This window comes from Astatotilapia calliptera, chromosome 15, assembly GCF_900246225.1.
Source record: "Astatotilapia calliptera chromosome 15, fAstCal1.2, whole genome shotgun sequence".
Classification (NCBI taxonomy): Eukaryota; Metazoa; Chordata; class Actinopteri; order Cichliformes; family Cichlidae; genus Astatotilapia; species Astatotilapia calliptera.
Genome location: NC_039316.1, coordinates 14,568,782 through 14,587,719, shown reverse-complemented (window position 1 = coordinate 14,587,719; position 18,938 = coordinate 14,568,782). Strand labels below are relative to the sequence as shown.

At 42.4% G+C, this 18,938-nt stretch overlaps 1 protein-coding gene across 3 annotated transcripts in view; it reads left to right on the top strand.

Moving 5' to 3' along the window:
* Positions 1-13,724, top strand: part of sipa1l1 (signal-induced proliferation-associated 1 like 1) — a 93,727-nt gene extending 80,003 nt beyond the window's left edge. For 2 of the 3 annotated variants that reach the window (XM_026143587.1, XM_026143586.1), the window contains 14 exons: positions 141-316; positions 605-892; positions 1,319-1,468; positions 2,101-2,234; positions 4,267-4,364; positions 4,486-4,973; positions 6,796-6,987; positions 7,225-7,263; positions 7,787-7,955; positions 8,398-8,632; positions 8,982-9,152; positions 9,231-9,342; positions 9,634-9,712; positions 12,140-13,724. In XM_026143587.1, the coding sequence (XP_025999372.1) occupies positions 141-316; positions 605-892; positions 1,319-1,468; positions 2,101-2,234; positions 4,267-4,364; positions 4,486-4,973; positions 6,796-6,987; positions 7,225-7,263; positions 7,787-7,955; positions 8,398-8,632; positions 8,982-9,152; positions 9,231-9,342; positions 9,634-9,712; positions 12,140-12,283 (2,475 nt within the window). In that variant the 3' untranslated portion in view covers positions 12,284-13,724. The remainder of the gene's footprint in view (positions 1-140; positions 317-604; positions 893-1,318; positions 1,469-2,100; positions 2,235-4,266; positions 4,365-4,485; positions 4,974-6,795; positions 6,988-7,224; positions 7,264-7,786; positions 7,956-8,397; positions 8,633-8,981; positions 9,153-9,230; positions 9,343-9,633; positions 9,713-12,139) is intronic. The other variant, XM_026143588.1, reaches the window with a different exon arrangement.
* The last annotated feature ends 5,214 nt before the right edge of the window (positions 13,725-18,938 follow it).

Genomic DNA, 18,938 nt, shown 5'->3' with positions numbered 1-18,938 from the left:
AGACATGAGCACACAGGCATAAATGCGGGCAACAATATCAAAGGATCTGCAAAGATTCCCCTGCAGGAGGTCAAAATCAGGGATTACTGAAGATGAAGAAAATATTCTGGCATTTTTACTTTTTGTAACTTTATTTTTAGGTGGAGCCATACGGCTACGCTTGGCAGGCAGGACTGCGGCAGGGAAGTCGTTTGGTGGAAATCTGCAAGGTTGCTGTTGCAACTCTGACCCACGAGCAGATGATTGACCTCTTGCGGACTTCGGTGACAGTGCGCGTTGTTATCATCCCGCCACATGATGACGCCACTCCACGCAGGTAAGTGGAAAAGAAAGAAAATTATGTGTGTGTCATAGACTTTTCATAGAAGTTGCATGTAGCCACTTTGATGTCACATGTTGGTTTGTGTCCAAACTTGAAACCTTGAGTTTGGTGTTTTGGCCCTCAAATTTTGTGTCTTTGGAGCCAGAGGTGACCAATATTGTTGTCCTAAGTCCTGAAGTCCTGAATGTTATGCCAACCCTTTTCAATATGGGTTATGCAATATGCAAGCCCTTCTTCCACACAGACACATGTGAACTAAACTTCTTTTCTTTCCCTCCACAGGGGCTGTTCAGAGCTCTATCGGGTGCCTGTGTCAGAGTACAAGGGCAGCAGCAGCGACAGCGGTTCCTTTGAGTACAAATTCCCCTTCCGCAGCAACAATAACAAGTGGCAGAGGACATCAAGCAGCCCTCAGCAATCTCTGACTGCCTCGCCACAGCCCCACACACCCAACCGAGCCATCAGCCTCGGTAGCTCAGTGGGAAAGACGCTGTCAGCCGAGAGGCTGGAGAGGGGTGGTGTCATCCCGCGGAGCGTTAGCAGCGATGGACGACCTCTAGACACCAAGAGGTTAGAGCTTGTTGGCTCTTTAAGTATGTATGATTGAAAAACCGTATTATGTTGAAGGAGACTGGGAAAGGTTTGCTAAAGAGAGAGCAAACTGGAAAATATGTGCTGCAAAAGCCAGAATCCTCCAGCTGTTTAACTGATCAGTTGTATTACAGTCCATATTTTCCTGGGTAATAGGTTTTATTTATTTATTTATTTTTTAACCTTTGCTGAAAATAAAACATTTTTACGTATAATGAGCGCTTCTGCGCTTCAGAAGTAGACTTTTTTCCCCCCCATATTGATTGTTTGGGACAAAATAAAAATCCATCGAAATTTTCCTGAACTTTGAAAATTGAACTTTTATAGTCTTTTGGCTTAAAAAAACAAAAACCTTCATGTTTTCATGAGCGGATAAATTCTTACTGTTTCTCTGTCCTACACCAGGATGTCTCCAGGCAGTGAGAGCTATAGCCTGGCCTCATCTTTGGCGCTAGGCCGTTCCCCTCATAACCGCAGCTCTCCCAGCAACCTGTCCTGTTCCAGCGACGCCTCTGGGAGCTCTGCTCACTGGAGACAGAAGTCCATGCCTGAGCAGTAAGGAAGAATATGTGGTTATGGATGCGATTTATGGATAGTGACTGCATATTTTATGTACAAAAACCCCCAGTTTCTTCTCACTACAAAGTTTTATGCTGCCTTTAGGGATTTGTGATTTCATTCATCAATGATAGAAAGTCCACTGCGCTCTGTGTACTCTGACATATGGTCAGGTATTTATCGCTTCTCTTCTGTAGATGTCATAAAATATGTCTTAAACCAACAAAAAGCAACAGGTTGATATACCGTTTTAAACAGACGTTTAAGACGCATTTACATTTAAGAAGCTGATTTATGTATTTATGCATCGTTGTGACATAAATTATTTAAATTTTTTATATATGTGTGTATACATTTTTTGCTATATACAAAAAAGTTGGCTTGAAGTACAATCTTTTTACAACCGTAACAGCATATGGCATTACTGTAGGAGAGTGAGATGCTAGCATTTAGGTCTTTGTCTCTGTTAATGCTCTCGACAGCCCCCCCCCCCCACCACTGCAGCCTGTAGGAAAATGTATTCTGTTTCAAACTCTGTTTTTCTATCATTCCTTTTTAATCAGTAAAAACACAGTTAAGTAACTTTAAAAAGGGGGGTTTAATTTGGTGCATGTGCACTCGTTTCCTAGATTTGCAAGCAATCGCCACTCTCCGATGTCTGGGGAGAGACGAGAGGTGGCTGGAGAGAGTGGGTCAGGTGGAAAGTCCTCTTCCAGTTGGTCCAGGATGGATGAAGGGGGAGGAGCCGAACGCGGGTCAACAGGTATGTTGGGATTAAGTGCGCTGTAAAGTCTTGGCAAATTGTGGCGTATTTTAATACTATCAGTAGTGTAAACATAAAACGCAGCATAAATGTGAGCCTGTGGACGTGTTTTTATAGACATCAGGGCAGTTGGCTTTTCAGTTTTGAGGGCGGAGGAGGAGACAGCACTGGAAAGAAATCATCCATATTTATCTGTGGTGGTAAATTTCTTTGAAATGACAGGTATCTTGAAGAGTGTGTGAGTGGTGTTTGTGTGTGTGCGCCTCCTCATCTACCTCGTCTGCCGGTGACATTTTTTCTTCTTCTTTGCAGCAGCAGCTTTTTCATAGAGATAAAAACTCTGACAGCAGCCACAGCGCTTCCCTTCCACTCCCCCCACACTCCACTCCTCTTCCACCTCCTTCGCCTCTGCAAGCTGTGAATTATATTGCCTTCACTGAGAAGGTCTTAATGTCTCTGCAAACAAAATGGTGGAAACGTAATGAGACAAATGGCGAAGGAAGGGGAGAATTATTGAATAGGGATCAGAAAGGTGTTCAAACGGTGACATTGGGTGCAATAAGTGGCTTTTTGTTTGTCATTTTCCTTTCTGTTCTATACGACTTAATAAGAAGAGAAAAGGGAGAAATTCCTTTCTTTCCTGTCAACACAGTTGGCCACCCTAGTCACTGTGCGCCTTTCCTTCCCTCCCTCCCTTCAGTCTGTTCCTCATTCTCCACTGCTGCTTGTTTTTGCCTCTCATTCAAACTTCTTTTTATTATGTTGTACATTCGCTCTCATTTAATTGAAAGTATTCTCCCATGCACTGTTTTTGGGACCTTTCTTTTATTAAAGTTCCGAATCCCACAAAGGCTTCCAACCCCCCCCCCCCCCACCCCCCCCCCCCCCCCCACCCCCGCTGCTCCTTTGATTCCCAGCAGGATGTTGCTTTCGTTGATTGTTGACCAGCCTAGTTTCAGTCATGTTCTCAACCTGTTCCTGACCGCCACAATCACAGTTAAAGGCTTTAGTCTTTCATTTTGTGGTTGTTCATAGCACTTATGTCGTTACTGGTCAGGGTGGAACAATGTAAACTGGTCCAGTGCAGCCAGAGTCAGCCAAGTGTCTGGCCCTGCACTGTACAGTCTGCTCTCTCTGTGGTTTAGAGATCTGTCCTTTTCCTCTTCCTTCCATTTTCACCCTTTGACCTGCCAGTCTTCAGCAACGATTATGTGGTCATGTTATGTCCAGAAATAACACGAGTCACGCAGTGGGCAAAATACATACTTTTTTTTGTTATGCACACACACAAACAGGACATTTGCTTACCCTTTAGCTTCAAAAGGGCTTTCCACCAGAGTAATTACATGGTTAATTCATGGAGAAATTGCCATTTCTCATGACTTTTCATTTAGCTTAAAAGGGTAACTCTTCAGAAAGTAAACAATACACAAATACCCACATATGCTTGTATATAAACACGTGCACTCCTGAAAAGCAGGCATGCTAATAAAGACATTCTTTATTAGTGGAGAGCCCCGTGGGCTGTGGTGCAACTTTGCAGATTTTTGTGCGACTGAATCTACATTTCTAGATTCATTCCAGCAGATGTTATGATATCTCTCTTTACTCCCTCTGTCATGATGCTGTGGTCATTAGCAGCCTTCTCTGTAGGTCTTGTTGCATAACATCCACAGGATTATACAATAGTCCCAATTATACCCCAAGTTTTGCTTCGGGACACATACACACGTTTTCTCACGCGGCACAGCTTGCCCAGAACAAACAAAGCCAGCAGGGACCATCTGGGGACAAATTTGTGTTTGATGTGCTTGGCTTTTGCTGACAAGTGATGTGGGTTTTTGTTCATGGACATGGCAAAAGCAAAATAAAATCCGTGTGAACCTCTCGGAAGCGCAACTGCTGTAGTAGTAAAATATATGCAAATGAACATAACTTCTGTGTGTATTCATCAACGATGTTTGTGCCACAGGGTGTGCTCTCATGTGTTTGTCACCAACCCCAGCTGTGTGTAATGGTCTATTTATTGCAGAGGCGCCAGTCTCGAAGTCTGGTCAAGGATACTCGGGAGCTCCTCGTATCCAGAGGCAAGAGCAAGTCATCCACCTGTCCCCGAAGAAGGGCAGCCAGGTCAGGCTTTACATGGTTTTTGACATGATGGTGATGTAACATGAACATTTAGGCTTTTTTGTATAACCAGAATATTTTATCGTTTTCCCTGTACTCATCCCTATTATCTGTCGTTATGCAGTCAGATGGCCCTTACTCTGGTCACTCCAGTAGTAACACACTCTCCAGCACTACTTCCAGTGGGGGCCACAGCGACAGCGACAAATGGTATGATATGGGGACTGGTGGGGGCTCCAGTGGTGACCAGGGTGACCCAGAACCCAATGGCCTGGGAGGAGGTGGTTACCTCCAGGGCGCCTCGGCCGACAGCGGCATCGACAGCGGCTCTTTTGGAGCCTCTCACCACGCCCACCCCCACTCTCACCATGGCAGCACCACCTCGCTGCTGGCTCCCAGTGGAGGCAGAGACAGCAGGGAGAGGTCAGCGTCCCCATGGCACAGTCCAACCGAGGGAGGCCGCAGGATGCTCGAGAGGTCGCCTGCTGCTGCCGAGTCCCCTGGCCCTCCAGGAGAGAGAAGCATGGATGGAACAGGTCGAAGTCCACCTACTCACCTCCTTGTTAGAGACAGCAGCACCTACAGCCTGAGTGACACTGGATCTCACTCCAGGTGGGTGTGGGTGTAAAACCTAAAGCTTCACTATTAAACTTGTCCTCTAAGGCAGGGAGTGCAGGCTTAAGGGTGGAAGTTTCCAGAAAAATGTTGTGATATGATTAAGACTCCTGACAGAAGAAAAATGTTTTAGCTTCTTCTTAGAAAACGCTGGATGGTTAAAGCTTTTGTAAAACACTGAAGAAAAACAGATTTGAGAAGAGATCCCACTTTTGATTCAATTGCATACAGCTAATGACCACAAACACTGTAATCCATTTGTTGTTTCTCACCTTGAAGCCTAAGAATTGCACCTAGAACGTAACGTGATGACATGATCATACCTGAGGTTGAGGTAAACTGCTTCTAGAAGCAGATGGCGAATGCATCATCATACTGTTTTCAAATAAACACATTTCACTAAGAAGCAATTGTTTGAAAGACCTGAATTAAATCTATTAAAGTAGAGAGTTTGACAGCAAAGTCCAACAATGGTAGGAAGTAGACCCAAACCCTCCCCTGGAGTCAGATGCTGGTGGTGGTGGTGATGAAGCATTTGGAGATTTAGGTGATGATCTCTGATCTGAAATGTTTAGGAGGTGGGTTTGATGAATGAGAGCGTGAAATGATAATTCAGAAGAAAATGATTGGGTCAGAGTGACAACGACACAATTGAGTTTGACAGCCTGGGAAAGCAGAAGTGATGTAATGAATAGACTGAGTAAATATAAATCTACCTGATTAAACCTGCATTAACTGTATTTGTGCAGCTCACTCAGCTTTACCACTTTTGTCCTGTCACTCTTACCTTGATAGGATAAGCAACTGATCCCTTAGCCACAATACGCTAAAAAAAACTCAAGTGGTTTAACATTGATTGACAATGAATAACATAAATTGGTTCATTCAAAATATGTTTCATCTCACAGCTATAACTAATCGAGCTTCAGTTATGCATTGAGATCTGGCCTCATCCATTTCATAATTTATTATCTCAGTATTTGCCTGATTGCTGCAGTCATTGTAGTGCATGAGATAACAGAAATAATATTTTAAATGTGATACAAGCACTGAAGTTTGTGTGTTAGTCCCTCTGTTTGCCAATTTCCATCTTAGGAATCAGCTGATTAACTACAGAATTTCAACCACCGGATCGTTTTTGGTGGTTTACCAGTTAACCTGATAAGCAACTTTAGACTGGTTCAAACCTAGAACCTTTTTTACCCTCAACTAACACTCTCAAGTACTTTTATACTGCAAACTGCATCCACAGACACGTTTTTAAACGTGAAGCCAACCTTAAAGAGTAATTTTAACTCCCTCTACACATGCCAAAGATCTGAAGGAACTCCAGTGACCTGCTCTTCTCATTTGAAGAGTCTTAAATCACCAGTAATGATAGTTACACCTCATGACCTCGGTGTCATGTGTCCAGCATTAAAACTACATTTGTATTCTGTCACAGTGATGGAGGGCAAAAGAAAAGGGGGGGCAGAATGAGCTTGCCAAGATTGGCTTGACAGCAGGTGATACTTTCATATAGTTTTCCATTTATAACTGAATAATATATGCCCTACCTCAAAATTCCTTGATAAAAGATGTCTCACTGCTGAATTTTGTATTACTGCTTGACCTAAGACCAAGCTTGACTTCTTAAAACGTAAAAACATTAAGATTCTTGCCTAAATAATGCACAGATCTGGGTTTAAAAGAAAAAGCCTGTCTTTGCTTTAAGATGTATTTTTGTTGTTGTTGTTTTTTTAGTGAGGATTATGATGCAACTTGTGTACATATGTTTCATTACTATTTCCACATCCTGTTTGTTTCCTCTGTCCATCAGTGCTCGCCACTCGGGCCACAGCTCTCCCAGAGAGGAGTCGTCCTCTTCGGCAACCTCCCCTTCATCTCAGTCCTCGGTGTCCCCTGGGCCCAAGAGCTTCTACCCGCGCCAAGGAGCTCAGTCCAAGTACCTGATTGGTTGGAGGAAGCCCGGCTCCACCATCAATTCTGTCGACTTTGGAGACACGCGCAAGTAAGGATGAAAGGACTATACAGAAAGTAGAAAACAAAAGTCTTGAATTGTTATTCAAACTGTGTATTTGAGGTGTGAAAAGTTACATAAATTATTAAAGTTATATGTTATCAATAATTCCTCTAGAGGTTTTTGAGCTTTAAATGCCTCTGTAAAAGAGAGTTGGATTTTTTTGTGCCAGCTCAGTGTTAACTTTCACAAGAAGTTATTGATCCTGGTGATTTTTTTTTTTTTCAGGCTGTTGGTTAATAATGAAGAAACAGAACAAATTAACAGGTGAAAGATGTTCCGGTCAGATTTTTCTAAATTTGGCAAATCCTTCAGATGGTTCATTGGGCATAGTACAGTGCATTAAAACTCACTTTATTCCCAACCACATTAGTGTCTAAAGAATGATGCCTAACGTTGCCACTGTGGCTGTCTTTTTTCCCCCTGCATTACTGCATTTATACTCATCGTTTCAAATTGAACTTTCCTCTGATTTATAGCAGTGCTTTCATTTGGCAGACTGCTTTTAATCCTACTACAACTAGTACTACAATTTTTACATTAATGGGTTTCATGTAATATCATGTGTGCTACTTGATTACCCCCTTGTGGCTCAAGAGAGTATTGCATTAAATGCTATAATGCAGACCCTGAATGATTTTTTTTTTTTTTTTTTTTCCCGTTGAAAGGCTACATATCTTTATTTTCTGTGTCATTATATAAAACATTATCAGTGCAACATAATTTTCTCACAACCGCCTTTTTACTGACTGTGTGTGTGTGTGTGCGCGCGTGTGTGTTTGTGTCTTAGGAAATCTCCAGGAGAAAGTGGAGTAGACGTGGTTCCAACCCCGGCAGCCAGGCCATCTCTGAGAGACATGCACTCGCCGCAGACTCATGCAAAGTCTACAATGGAGGAAGATGTGAAGAGGCACAGTGCTCCAGACAGTCCCCCGCCACCACGAAAACATAAAGAAAAGGTACGTCTGCCATTAAGACCAAAAGCAGCTACTATAAAAGTTTGCACAGCTTTCAGAGAATTTGTCAGGTGAGTGGAGTGAATTCACTTGGAAAGCTCAATTTGCAGTCTTTGCTTGTTCCGTCCACCTTCGCAGCTACTTCAGCTTTTCGCAGGCAGTGGTACAATTGTAAAAGCAAAGGTCAAATATCAAACATAAAAATCGGGTGTTAATGCTCGTCTGCTTGTAGCTAGAATAGGTCATTCACCTGCACATCGTTGGGGGAAAAAAATGTATTTGATGTGTGGCGAATGTTTTTTGGCAGCAGATCAAACAGGAGAGAGGCTGTAGCTGATGTAGAGCAGCACTGCAGCCCCTGGTCTCACACAGGTGTCAGAGCAGACTCTGTGCAGTAGTAAATGTGATCATTAAAGTAACACCTGCTCACTTTCACCCTGCGCAGCATAGCCAGAAGTCGCCGCCAGAGCAGCCTCTCAGCCGCCGTCGCTCGCTCCATCGCACTCTATCAGATGAGAGCATTTATCGTGGCCAGCGCCTTCCCTCCCTGAGCGACACCATTCCTGAACCGGCTCTCGCCGCTGACGTTCTCTTCAGCTGCTCCACCCTTCCACGTTCGCCCACCACTCGTGGCGTGCCCCTTAGACGGCCTTCCTATAAGCTGGGAGTCAAACTGCATGGTAAGCTTGAGTAGAAGGCTGGCAGCTCGCTTTATATACTGAAGACATAATTTGTTGCTGATAGTTGTTACTGTTATTCAATGGGAAATAACCAAATGCATTAGAAAATAATTAGCAGGTAAATAAGGGTGCTTTGAATAAATGCAACGCAGCTCATTATGTTTTCTGCAGAACTAAGAGGTGCTTATATTTGCCAAGGACATATTTGGTTACCATATCTCTTAATATTATGTGAAAATGACAGCAAAGGCTAAACCTAAATTATTTTATTTTTTTCCTGCTGTCCCCTCTTTTCAATAAAAATGCTCAAAAGTGTGGAAAAATCACTTTTCAAAACTTAATTTAACAGGTGACCTTTCGGCATCTGACACATCATTGGTGGATTTGGTGGAGCGTCATCGTGGACCTCTCCCTCAGGAGCTCATGCCCCTCCCCTCTTCAGACAGAGACAGTCCCCTCGAATGGACACACCTGGTGGACGTGGCCAATACCTTTGAGAATGAGCGAAACACACATTATGGTATAGTTCTCCTGCTTTTACTAGTAGTTAAAGCAAACGCTTGGTATTCTTTGCCCTCACGTTTCTGTCTTCTTTTAGTCCAGAGAAGTTTTGTTTTTGGTGACTCAAACCACCGGAGCAGCGGCACCTCCAGTCCACAGCAGTCTCACATAGAGCTGAAGCCTGTTCCACTGTCACGGCCCTCGTCTAGGTACACACAACACACACGCTGTAGTCTGTGTTAAATGTTCACATGGAAGATATGTGCAATTAGACTTTTTAAAATGAAATTGATTAACTATCAGTGCAACAAAAAGAAGTTTCACGTCTAACCAGATAATACAAGAAGCAGATGGTGTGTGTACATATAAAGATTATTAACTGAATTCAGTATCCAGTAGAACTGGAATATACAGGGTAAACAAGAGTTTGTTGCTAATAAAATTCCACTTCAAAGATGTATGCAGTGTTTACTCAGGTTGACTTTCTTTTCTTGCCGCAGTGAGGGACATATAGGGCTGGAGAGGAAAGTGACTAAGCTGGAGGCCATGGTGAAGATGCTTCAGGAGGACCTGAAGAAGGTGAGACGGAACCTAAAACATGACACACAGTTTGAATAAATATATACAGTCCTGCGAGAAGAGGAAAAAAAAAAAAGAAAGAAAGAAGGCGGCCCAACATTAGGGCTGTGCGATATGACCAAAATCTCATATCCCGATATAAAAATTCTATCGTCCGATAACGATATAAATCACAAAAATGTAACATTTGGTGTTACCGTCATTGTTGCTAACGACAACGCATAAAAACAGGCGCTTGTCCGTCCGTAGTGTGGTTATATTAAATATAAGAGAAAGAGAGAACTTTAAGAAATAGCCACTACAGTGACCATCAAAACGGTGAAAAAATATTGCCGTAAACAGATTATTTTGCGACACCACGAAACAAACGATAGCGTAAAATGAAACGATAGACGTTTTTATATCGTCATCCGATATATATCGTTATAACAGCCCTACCCAACATGTCCCATTTTATTCTAATCTGTCTAAAGGACATTGTTCCAGGAGTGAAGGCTTTCATTTGGGAACCCTTCCAAACAGCCATAGATGTTGAGTCTTCTTCTAATTGTGCTGTCATGAACTTTATCATTTAACATGCTAATTGAGGCCTGTAGCTCCAGGGTTTTTCTCTGAGCGTTACTCGGTCTGACCTTGAGGTGAATTTGCTGGGACGTTCAGTTCTGGGAAGATTGGCAGCTGTTTTGAATGTTTGCATTTGTGCATAATCTTTCTCACTGTCGAGTGACGGTCTTCAAATTGTTTGCAAATGGCATTGATGGGCAGTAAGAAGTGCTTCTCTAAGATCATTGCTGATGTCTTATCAGTGAAATGTTTGAACGCTCCAACCCAGCAAACTGTCAAAAATCTGCTTTTCTAGAAGAATTTATAGAGATGCTCAAACTGATGATCAGCCAATCAGATTTAGCAGCACCTGGTGACACATTATCCTCTTACTGTAAGGATAAACTCGTTTTTTCACATGACTGCATTGAGTCCTGTGCAAACTTTTGCTCGGTGCTGCGCTAAAAGAATCATTTTTGGTTCCCCTCTTCTTTTGAAGTGTGAATGAAAGATACAGACTTCAGTTGCCTTTGTATACAGTGGAACGTGGAGCGGGTGGTGTAAATAAATATTTTGTTTTCAAAAGAATATACAAAGTCAGCAGTTGAGCGTTTCTATTGTTCTCTTGGGTCCACTCTGCTGCTTATTGTTGTTGCTAACTGCTGACTCAAGTTTCACTGCGGCCACTAAAATGATAACGTTTAAATCACCTGGAAAAAGTTTCCCATGTTTCCTGTTCACTCGTCCAGTGTTTCATAGTTCATGTCCATATTTCAGTTACTGCTGTTTTTGCACACCACACAGGTCAGAACTTTATTCACACCAAATACTAACCATAAAGTCATGATTTGTACTTTTAATGCTTCGTGTTTGGTAGTGAGGTTGAAGCGGCTGAGAGTTACGAGTATGGTGAAATACATCAAACGCCAGAGTGTAAGCAAATAGCAAAGAAGCAGCAGAATACAAGACACCTCTGCCCATAGGCTGAAAATATGGCTTTTCCCCTAAAATTAGCCGTAAGGTTATTGATGATATGAATAAATCATAGTCCTGTAACTTTCGACTTTATGGAATATAGTATATTAACTTAAACATCACAGCAAAAAGCGACAAACTCTGATAGTCCTGTTAGGATAGGTAGGATAAAAGGTAGGATACCTTTTGCCCTATGAGAGCTCGCTCCAGCCTCCCACCATGCTTAATTGGAAAAGCAGTGAAGAAAAAGGATGGACTATCACTAATCACCCCCTTCTCCAGTGGTACAGTCCACTCAGGCTTTAGAAACCACGAGTCAGGTGGTTGAATCACCTTATAGCTCCCTCACCATCCCCTCTTTGAGCCTGACCTTTTGTAACGGGGAAAAGTTTTCACTCAGAAAACTGCTGCGGTTTGAGATTCACGTGTAACGCAATTCTTGGGAAACTTTCAGCTGTCTTGTGAAATGTTGCAAAGCTTTTCTACATTTCTTACTTTTAACATGACAGGAAATCAGTTTGACACCAAGAAAGCTAATACGTACCTCTCTCACCCCAGCAGCAATCAACTGCAGCTGACTGACAGCAGCTCGCTCCAGTTTTATTGTTTCCTTCAGTGTGTTCTTTACCTTCCTAGACTGAGACTCAATATTTATGTTCATGCACCCAACTCGGAGTTTATTTCGTTGTGCTGTCTTCGGGTTTAAAATGTCAGCTGATAATATCTGTTTACAAAATCACAAACTTCTATCTAGCTGCGACTCGCTGTCTGCAGGCCCGAGATTTAGTTTACATAAACACAGCAGAGATTGAATTGATTGCTTAAGAAAAACTTTGTCCACTGTTAATTGCTTAATAACGGGTTAATGAAAACGAGTAATTTAACCCCACCTTTCTCCACCTTCCGCAGGAGCGGGAAGAAAAGGTGAGGCTTCAGGCTCAGATCAAGAGACTCTGGGAGGACAACCAGAGACTGCAGGAGGAGTCCCAGACCTCTGCTGCCAAGCTCAAGAAGTTCACCGAGTGGGTCTTCAACACCATCGACATGAACTGACTCCCACCTCAACATTTTAACCTACACACATGCACACAAATGCAAACATGAGCGCACACACACGCACACACACTCTGGATAAAGAGGCAGAGGAGGATCGACACTCACGAGGAAACAGGAGATTGTTGTTGTTGGACTTGAATTATCCTGATGCTGAATACGTCAACCATCTTCCATTGGCTTCAGCCATCAGTGGGTAATGCCGTCGACCAGTCTCGGTCTCTCCTCGCAGACCCTCTGTTAAACTTAGGAAGATGACACTCAAGAAAATGGGTGTCATTCTCACCTATGAGAGCTGTTGAATTTGTCTTTCTCTCGTGTGACAAAATCTCTTTTCTTAAATTGCCGACAAGGAGAAAGCACTTCACACCCTCCACCTTCTAAAGAAGTCGACTTTGCCTCTTGCGGTTGTTCCAGCGGTGCACGCAGAGAAGCTCCGCCTCCTATCTGTAGATTTTGTTCCACGTGGATGTGCTTCTCTTTTTAGGACATTTATTCTTGTTTTTTTTTTTGTTTTTTTTAATATTTTTTCCCAGCAAGTCTTTTTAAATGATGCCCAGCTGCTCTAAAAGGGGACTCGAGTCCTTTATGCCAAATCTCAGCTGCCACAGGATGGGTGGGGTGGCGTTACAGAGACACCAAGGTGATCTGAATGAAAGTCTCTTAAAAATGGTCCCGCAAAGTCAAGACGGGTACGCCATCAATCTGCCGGTCCAGCTACTGGAACACAAACGACCGCATGCAAACACACATACAGAAACGATCATCTGAAACCACAAGAGCAGAGGACACGTGAGAGGTTTTCACTTCGTTCACACCTGCGTGCCCTCCCCTCGAAGGCTCAAACCACCGGACGGTCGCTCTGGCTGTTCGACCGCAGCCACCCACACGGAAACAGGTCGCTCTGCTTCAGCACAGGAGGGATTTGTACAGTTTCTCTTTTTCTTTCTCTCTCTCGATCTCACTTTCTCTCTTTCGTGTCAGTCAAATCTGGATTACAACATCCTGACAGAGGGGGATATTTAAAAGCCATCGGCAAGCGATGCCACTTAAAAAAAAAACAACAAAAAACCAAAAAAATACAAAAAAACCCAGGACTGATCCGTAGTGCTTTGGTCCCTCCTAATTATATGTGTCTTAAAAGCAATAGGAAGAAGTCAGGACTCTCTTAAGAGACGCTTAAAGTGGGAAAAGATTATTTGGAGCTTACAAGGCTGCCGATTTGTGCTGCACAAGAGCCTTTATCCTTTCCCACTGAACTGTGAGGGGGGGAAAAGGAAAGTGAGAACTCTAAACATCATTCCACTGTCTGCAGAGACAGCTGCTGATTAAAAGTGACAGAGACATTAATGAGATGGAAAAGTGTTGTTTTTTCCTCCCCAAGGTTTATTTATTTCCTTGTATTATAATCCAATAAATACGTTGTTCTATTCGTATAGTACAACTGACATCAGTGTTTAGTTCCTCAAGACAAACGGTCACTAGCTATATTATTTAAATGGCTTTCTTTCTTAATTCTGGCTAAAGCCTGACTTGTATGGTTTTTATTCTGTATTCTGTTGTATTTTGTGGTGCCCAAGCCTGCTGTCGTGTTGCTTACAGTGCCCTCTAGTGGTGACCAGTGGAAATGTCATGATTTGTAAATGTGCTGCCAGTCACTCTGTATTTTTCTAACGCCTCTTCCGCAATCAGTCAGACATCAAACCGTGGAGGCCACACAAACAGGACAGGAGGAATAATCAGAAGCCAGCCTTGAGAGACAATCACAGGTGTATTTTTGATAAAAAAAGGAGCAGACCTAAGGTGTGTGTGTCTGTGTGTGAGTGTGTGTGGATGTTGTGTCTGCAGAGCATTTATAGTTTTCCTCAGGTTCAGTTTGTCAGGAATGTGAGGAATCAACAGAAATTGCATATGTGGCTATCTGTTAGGAGGGGGCTACAGTATCAGCTGTACCCGTGTGTGTGTGTGTTGTTGTCGTGTGAATGTACATCAGTCAATCCAGCCGTGCCTACAGTCGCTTATCTTGGTCATTTACTCCGAGGCAGAGCAGGGACATGCCTTTGAAACAGCACCTGGGGAACAGATAAAAGGGAAAGGCTCTTCTCCTTCATCCTGAAAGATAAGCACACCTGGTACAGTAACACGCACGCACTCACCAGATACGATTTTAATTTGAGTTCACACTCACAGTCGTCGACTCGGCTGAGAGGCTTCATCCTTTCATTTGCTCAAATGCTTATTTCTCCTCTTCAGTCAGTCAGGCCAGCCTCCCGACACAGTGATGAGTATTTGTGGAAGTCTGTCTGCGTGTGTGCCTTTGCATTCAATTACTTGAGCCACTGGCCCCTGTAATACAAGTGTGCCAGAAGACAGGTTTTTTTTTTCTTCCCCCACATCACAAAGCTGCTTACAACACAAGCAAGAGTCACAGCTGGGTGTTTGACACGACAACAGGGGCGTTTAGGTCGAAGCCTAAGCGTGTCCATTTAAACTTGGCGAAAGCCTTAATTCCCCCCGCGCTAAAGTTTTTGACTCGCCCCAAGTAAATTTGCATCTCACATTGATGCAATTAGAAGCCCTGCAGCGCACAGCACAAATGATCTCCCAGTCTGAATGTAAAGAGAATATAAACGAGCCTAAAGAAATATGATGTTTACTATAACCGACATGCTTATTAAGCTCTGCAGTTTCGCAGAGACACGAGTGGACTGTTAGCAAAAGTTTTGGTTCTGTTTTAGGAATCTCCCGTCAGTCTGCGTGGACGACAGTTACACCAGTAGATGGTCAACACCAGATTTGGTCTTTTTTCCCCTTTTTTTAAAATTTAAGTTTTTCAAGCTGGCCCGTTGTGAAAACGAGTCATCCACTAATGTGAAATCCTTGAAATATTAATGAAAAAAGGTGAGTCCTCTTGGCGCAAATGGGCCCCTATCCGTAAAGTGTTGACTGTAAATTATATACTATGTACACTGGGTTTCTGTCCAAAACTATATCAATGATTAAAATGATTAAATTAACTAAAAGCAATGTTTATGTTTTATTGTAAAAGGAAAGTGGTCAAGGTTAATTTTTTTTTTTTTTTTTGTATTTTAAATGAAGTATGGCCAAATGACAGAACGTGCAGTGCAGATGTTTTGCTTGCATCTTTAAAAGTGTGCATCAACTTGGATGTTAGATTCAGTTTATACTAAGTCAGAAACAAACGTAAGCCGGTCTGGGGTTTCACTCGTCTTTGTTACCTTGCAGTGAACGTGGGTTTTCTCTCCTCAGCGTTGTTTTTGCTGCTTCACTGAAGGATATCACAAATTTGAATGTTCAGATGTTCTTTTTCTTTTCTTTTTTTTTTTTTTTTTTTTTTGCAATATCTTTTTTTTGAGATTCTTTGCACAACAATGTGTTTTACATTAAAGAAAAAAAGCATAGTGTTTACAGGTTTTGGATATAAAAAGGGTGAATTGATGGATTCCTGTGCAACCTTGTCTAGAATGTTGCTCTGTAGTTTTCCCTGCCAGTGCAGCTCCTGACAAACAGGTGCTTTATAACTTTATTCCTCAAGCATCACTGATCAGACGAGAGGAGGTCGTACGTTGTGTAAACTGTAGGGATGCTGGGTTTCAGTGATTGAAGCAGGGGAGGAAGGTTTCCCAGAGCTCGGAGACGCAGCCCTGCACTGCTGAGTCTTGATCTGTTTTGTTTGCTCCTGCTGGAAGAACAGAGGAAACGGTGAGGTGATCCGCTCTGACTGGAAACAAAGCACACTATTTTAAGAGGACCATACGTTTTAAACAATTGAAAATACTGTTTACATCCCAGATCCATTGTCTTTGTAAAATGTAAAGGTATGAATAAGACATTTGCAGTGATCACAGTATTAAGGTTTCTGAAATAAATAAATAAATGCTGTGTCGATTTTGTGGTGCTGTCAGTTTATTTGTGTATCGTAGATATTGAAATATCCTCACTTGCATTTATCAGTTATCATTTTCCACACTGATGCATACAGCATACAGTACAATGAACTCTAGTCAGCACACATACACTCATGCCACTTTATTAGGTACACCTGTTCACCTGCATGTGAAAGATGTCTAATCAGTGCATTTAGATATGAAGCTTGTGTGTAATTTCGGTAAAGATGGGTAATCATGGACCTGTGCTTTTCTGGGTGTTTGGCTGCTAGTCTATTCTTTAACTCACTTCCCCACACTTTAAAACTCGATGCTGACATCATTGGTCTAGTCTAGCTGTTTCTTTTCTTTCCCGTTCTCCCAGCTAGTCCTAAGTAAAGCCCCTCCCTCCTGCCCACCTTTGGGATGTGACGGAGTTGCTTCAGACCAGGTGGAAATATGTTGCAACTGTGTGATGTCACCTAAATTAGCAAGGCGTACTTAAGGAAGTGGCCTCTAAGTGTAATGTTGTTTCAGAAACAGGCAGTCCCTCACAAGTTCAACAGCTATAGGTACATATATAACTACCGTAAGCATCTGACCAGACATCCCCCTTTAGCTCGAATAAATCAGCGTGACTTTTAACAGTTTGAGGGCAGATACCAAAGGAAGTTTGTCACTTTTAAAGCGATGACATGTACGCGACCACCTACTGCGGCGGCAGTAGGTTGTACCATTTCCTTCTACGTTTTTGGAAAATCAAACATAGTATTAGTTCAAGCAGGGCACAAAGTGCAGCTTAGTCCTTTTCATGCTCTCTTTGAATTAACATCCTCTTTTAACTGCAGGGGTTCTGTGTGTAATTAAGTTTAGCAAATTGCAAAAGCCAGTCTTCCTGGGGTCCAACATTAAAAACATACACCGACACATTTTAAAAGGGAATTACAGGCACTTTAATTAAAAGCACCACAAAAACAGTAATATGACAGTCTCATCTAAATTAAGTTCCACAGGTAGTCTGAATGTTTTGTTTATCACAAAAGAAGCGTGGCGCATATTTTACTGTAACAATCTGCATGAAGTGCAGACAACTTGCTTTTTAATTTATTTTATCAATTTATCAATTTTTTATCAATATTTTAGTTCCTTCATGTTGCGTCCAATCAAATAAAACACCTGCAAAGTCTGAAGTTTACTTGTGACCAAAAAAAAAAGAATTTTCTGTGTTTCCTGTGAAGCTGCTGTCTGATTGTAGCTTGCAGTGAGTAACTAGAGTGAGGAGATGGTGAGAGGTCTGGGATTTGACCTGCAGTTGCCTCAGGCTCCTGTTGTTCCCCATCACTGATTCACCTGATTGCATTTTAACCGTTCTCACAGCCAGAGCCAGAAATTGCATCAACTGTGTTTTCTTTTTTTTCTCATTATGCTGCAGCCACTTCTGAAAGCAGTGAGAGGAAATCATAGTAATACAATTTAAGCCCCCCCCCCCCCCCCTCTCTCTAAGATAACAGGGAATAAAGGTATTTCTGCACAACAGCTGTCCTGATATCCATCTTGGTTACTTTAGTCCATTAGTGCAGTACAGTTTCATAGGAGGATCTATTATTTTGAGGGCTGTAATAATACAGCATTAAGTGAATTTTCTGTATATGAAATTGCTTGATTTTAGTGGAATAAAGAGGTTAACAGGACTGGTTTCGAGCAGCATGAATGAAACATGAGTTTGTATCCTCGGTACACACTACAGCCCTACCATCACCACCAAAAGGTTATCAAATGATTATGACTTCTTTTTTAAAATAAAATAAAATTGCCCTGACATTTCTTTGCCACCGGGTAAGAAAAAGACGTAAACATAAAGCATAACGCACATTAATATACTGCTCAAAGGGCCGTGGGACATTATGTATAGTATAGGTCCATCTGATGCAACCAAATGGCGCCACAGACTGTCCAGGAGCTCACTGGTCCCCTGATCCGGGACCAGAAGGAGATTGGTCGGGACCAATCCCAGATGTTTTCTCATTCCAACAGCAGTGACTGGGACATGAAAAAGTGATCTGTGGCCATCACCTGCAAAAATTCTTACCTCTTTGGAGGTTGTCTTGTCGTTGCCTCTCCAGTGCACCTGTTGTCTGGAATGATTATTATCCTTGAAGTTTAACAAATCCTCTTAAAATAACATATGGATTTTGTTAAAAAAAACAAACAACCCATCTGTTTTATTGACACATAAGCCGCATCGTTCATTGTTGTGGTTTAACTGTCGGGTTCAGCTCTGTTTCCGTGTCATCACCACACTGATAATATACGTTCACCCTTTCATTCATGGCTTCTGTAGAAATGAGCATTTCATCTGCGCACGGAAGAAGTCACGCAGGTATAAGCAGACTGTGAAGGGCAAACTGCCTCGCTGGTAAATCACCTCTGATCCAAAGCGTTTGTTTTCCTCTCTGTCCCCCTGCAGCGATGCTCGGGGCTGTTTGAGACCAGCGAGGCAGTCGCTGCAGTGTCAGAAGTGAAGACAGGATGAGGAAAGGTATAATGTGGAGGAGGACACCGATTAGTCATCTTTGATAAAAATGTGGAGGCTGAGTCACCTGGACTTACTTTCAGGATTTGTTACTAAGAGAAGTATAGGAGAGCTGAAGTAAAGTCTGATGAGCGAACCCATCTGCTATCATTTGTACTTTTACTGTACATATAGAGTTCTTATACAAAAAGCTGAATATGAGCTGATGTAAAGTCACCCCAAGGCTCTTTATATT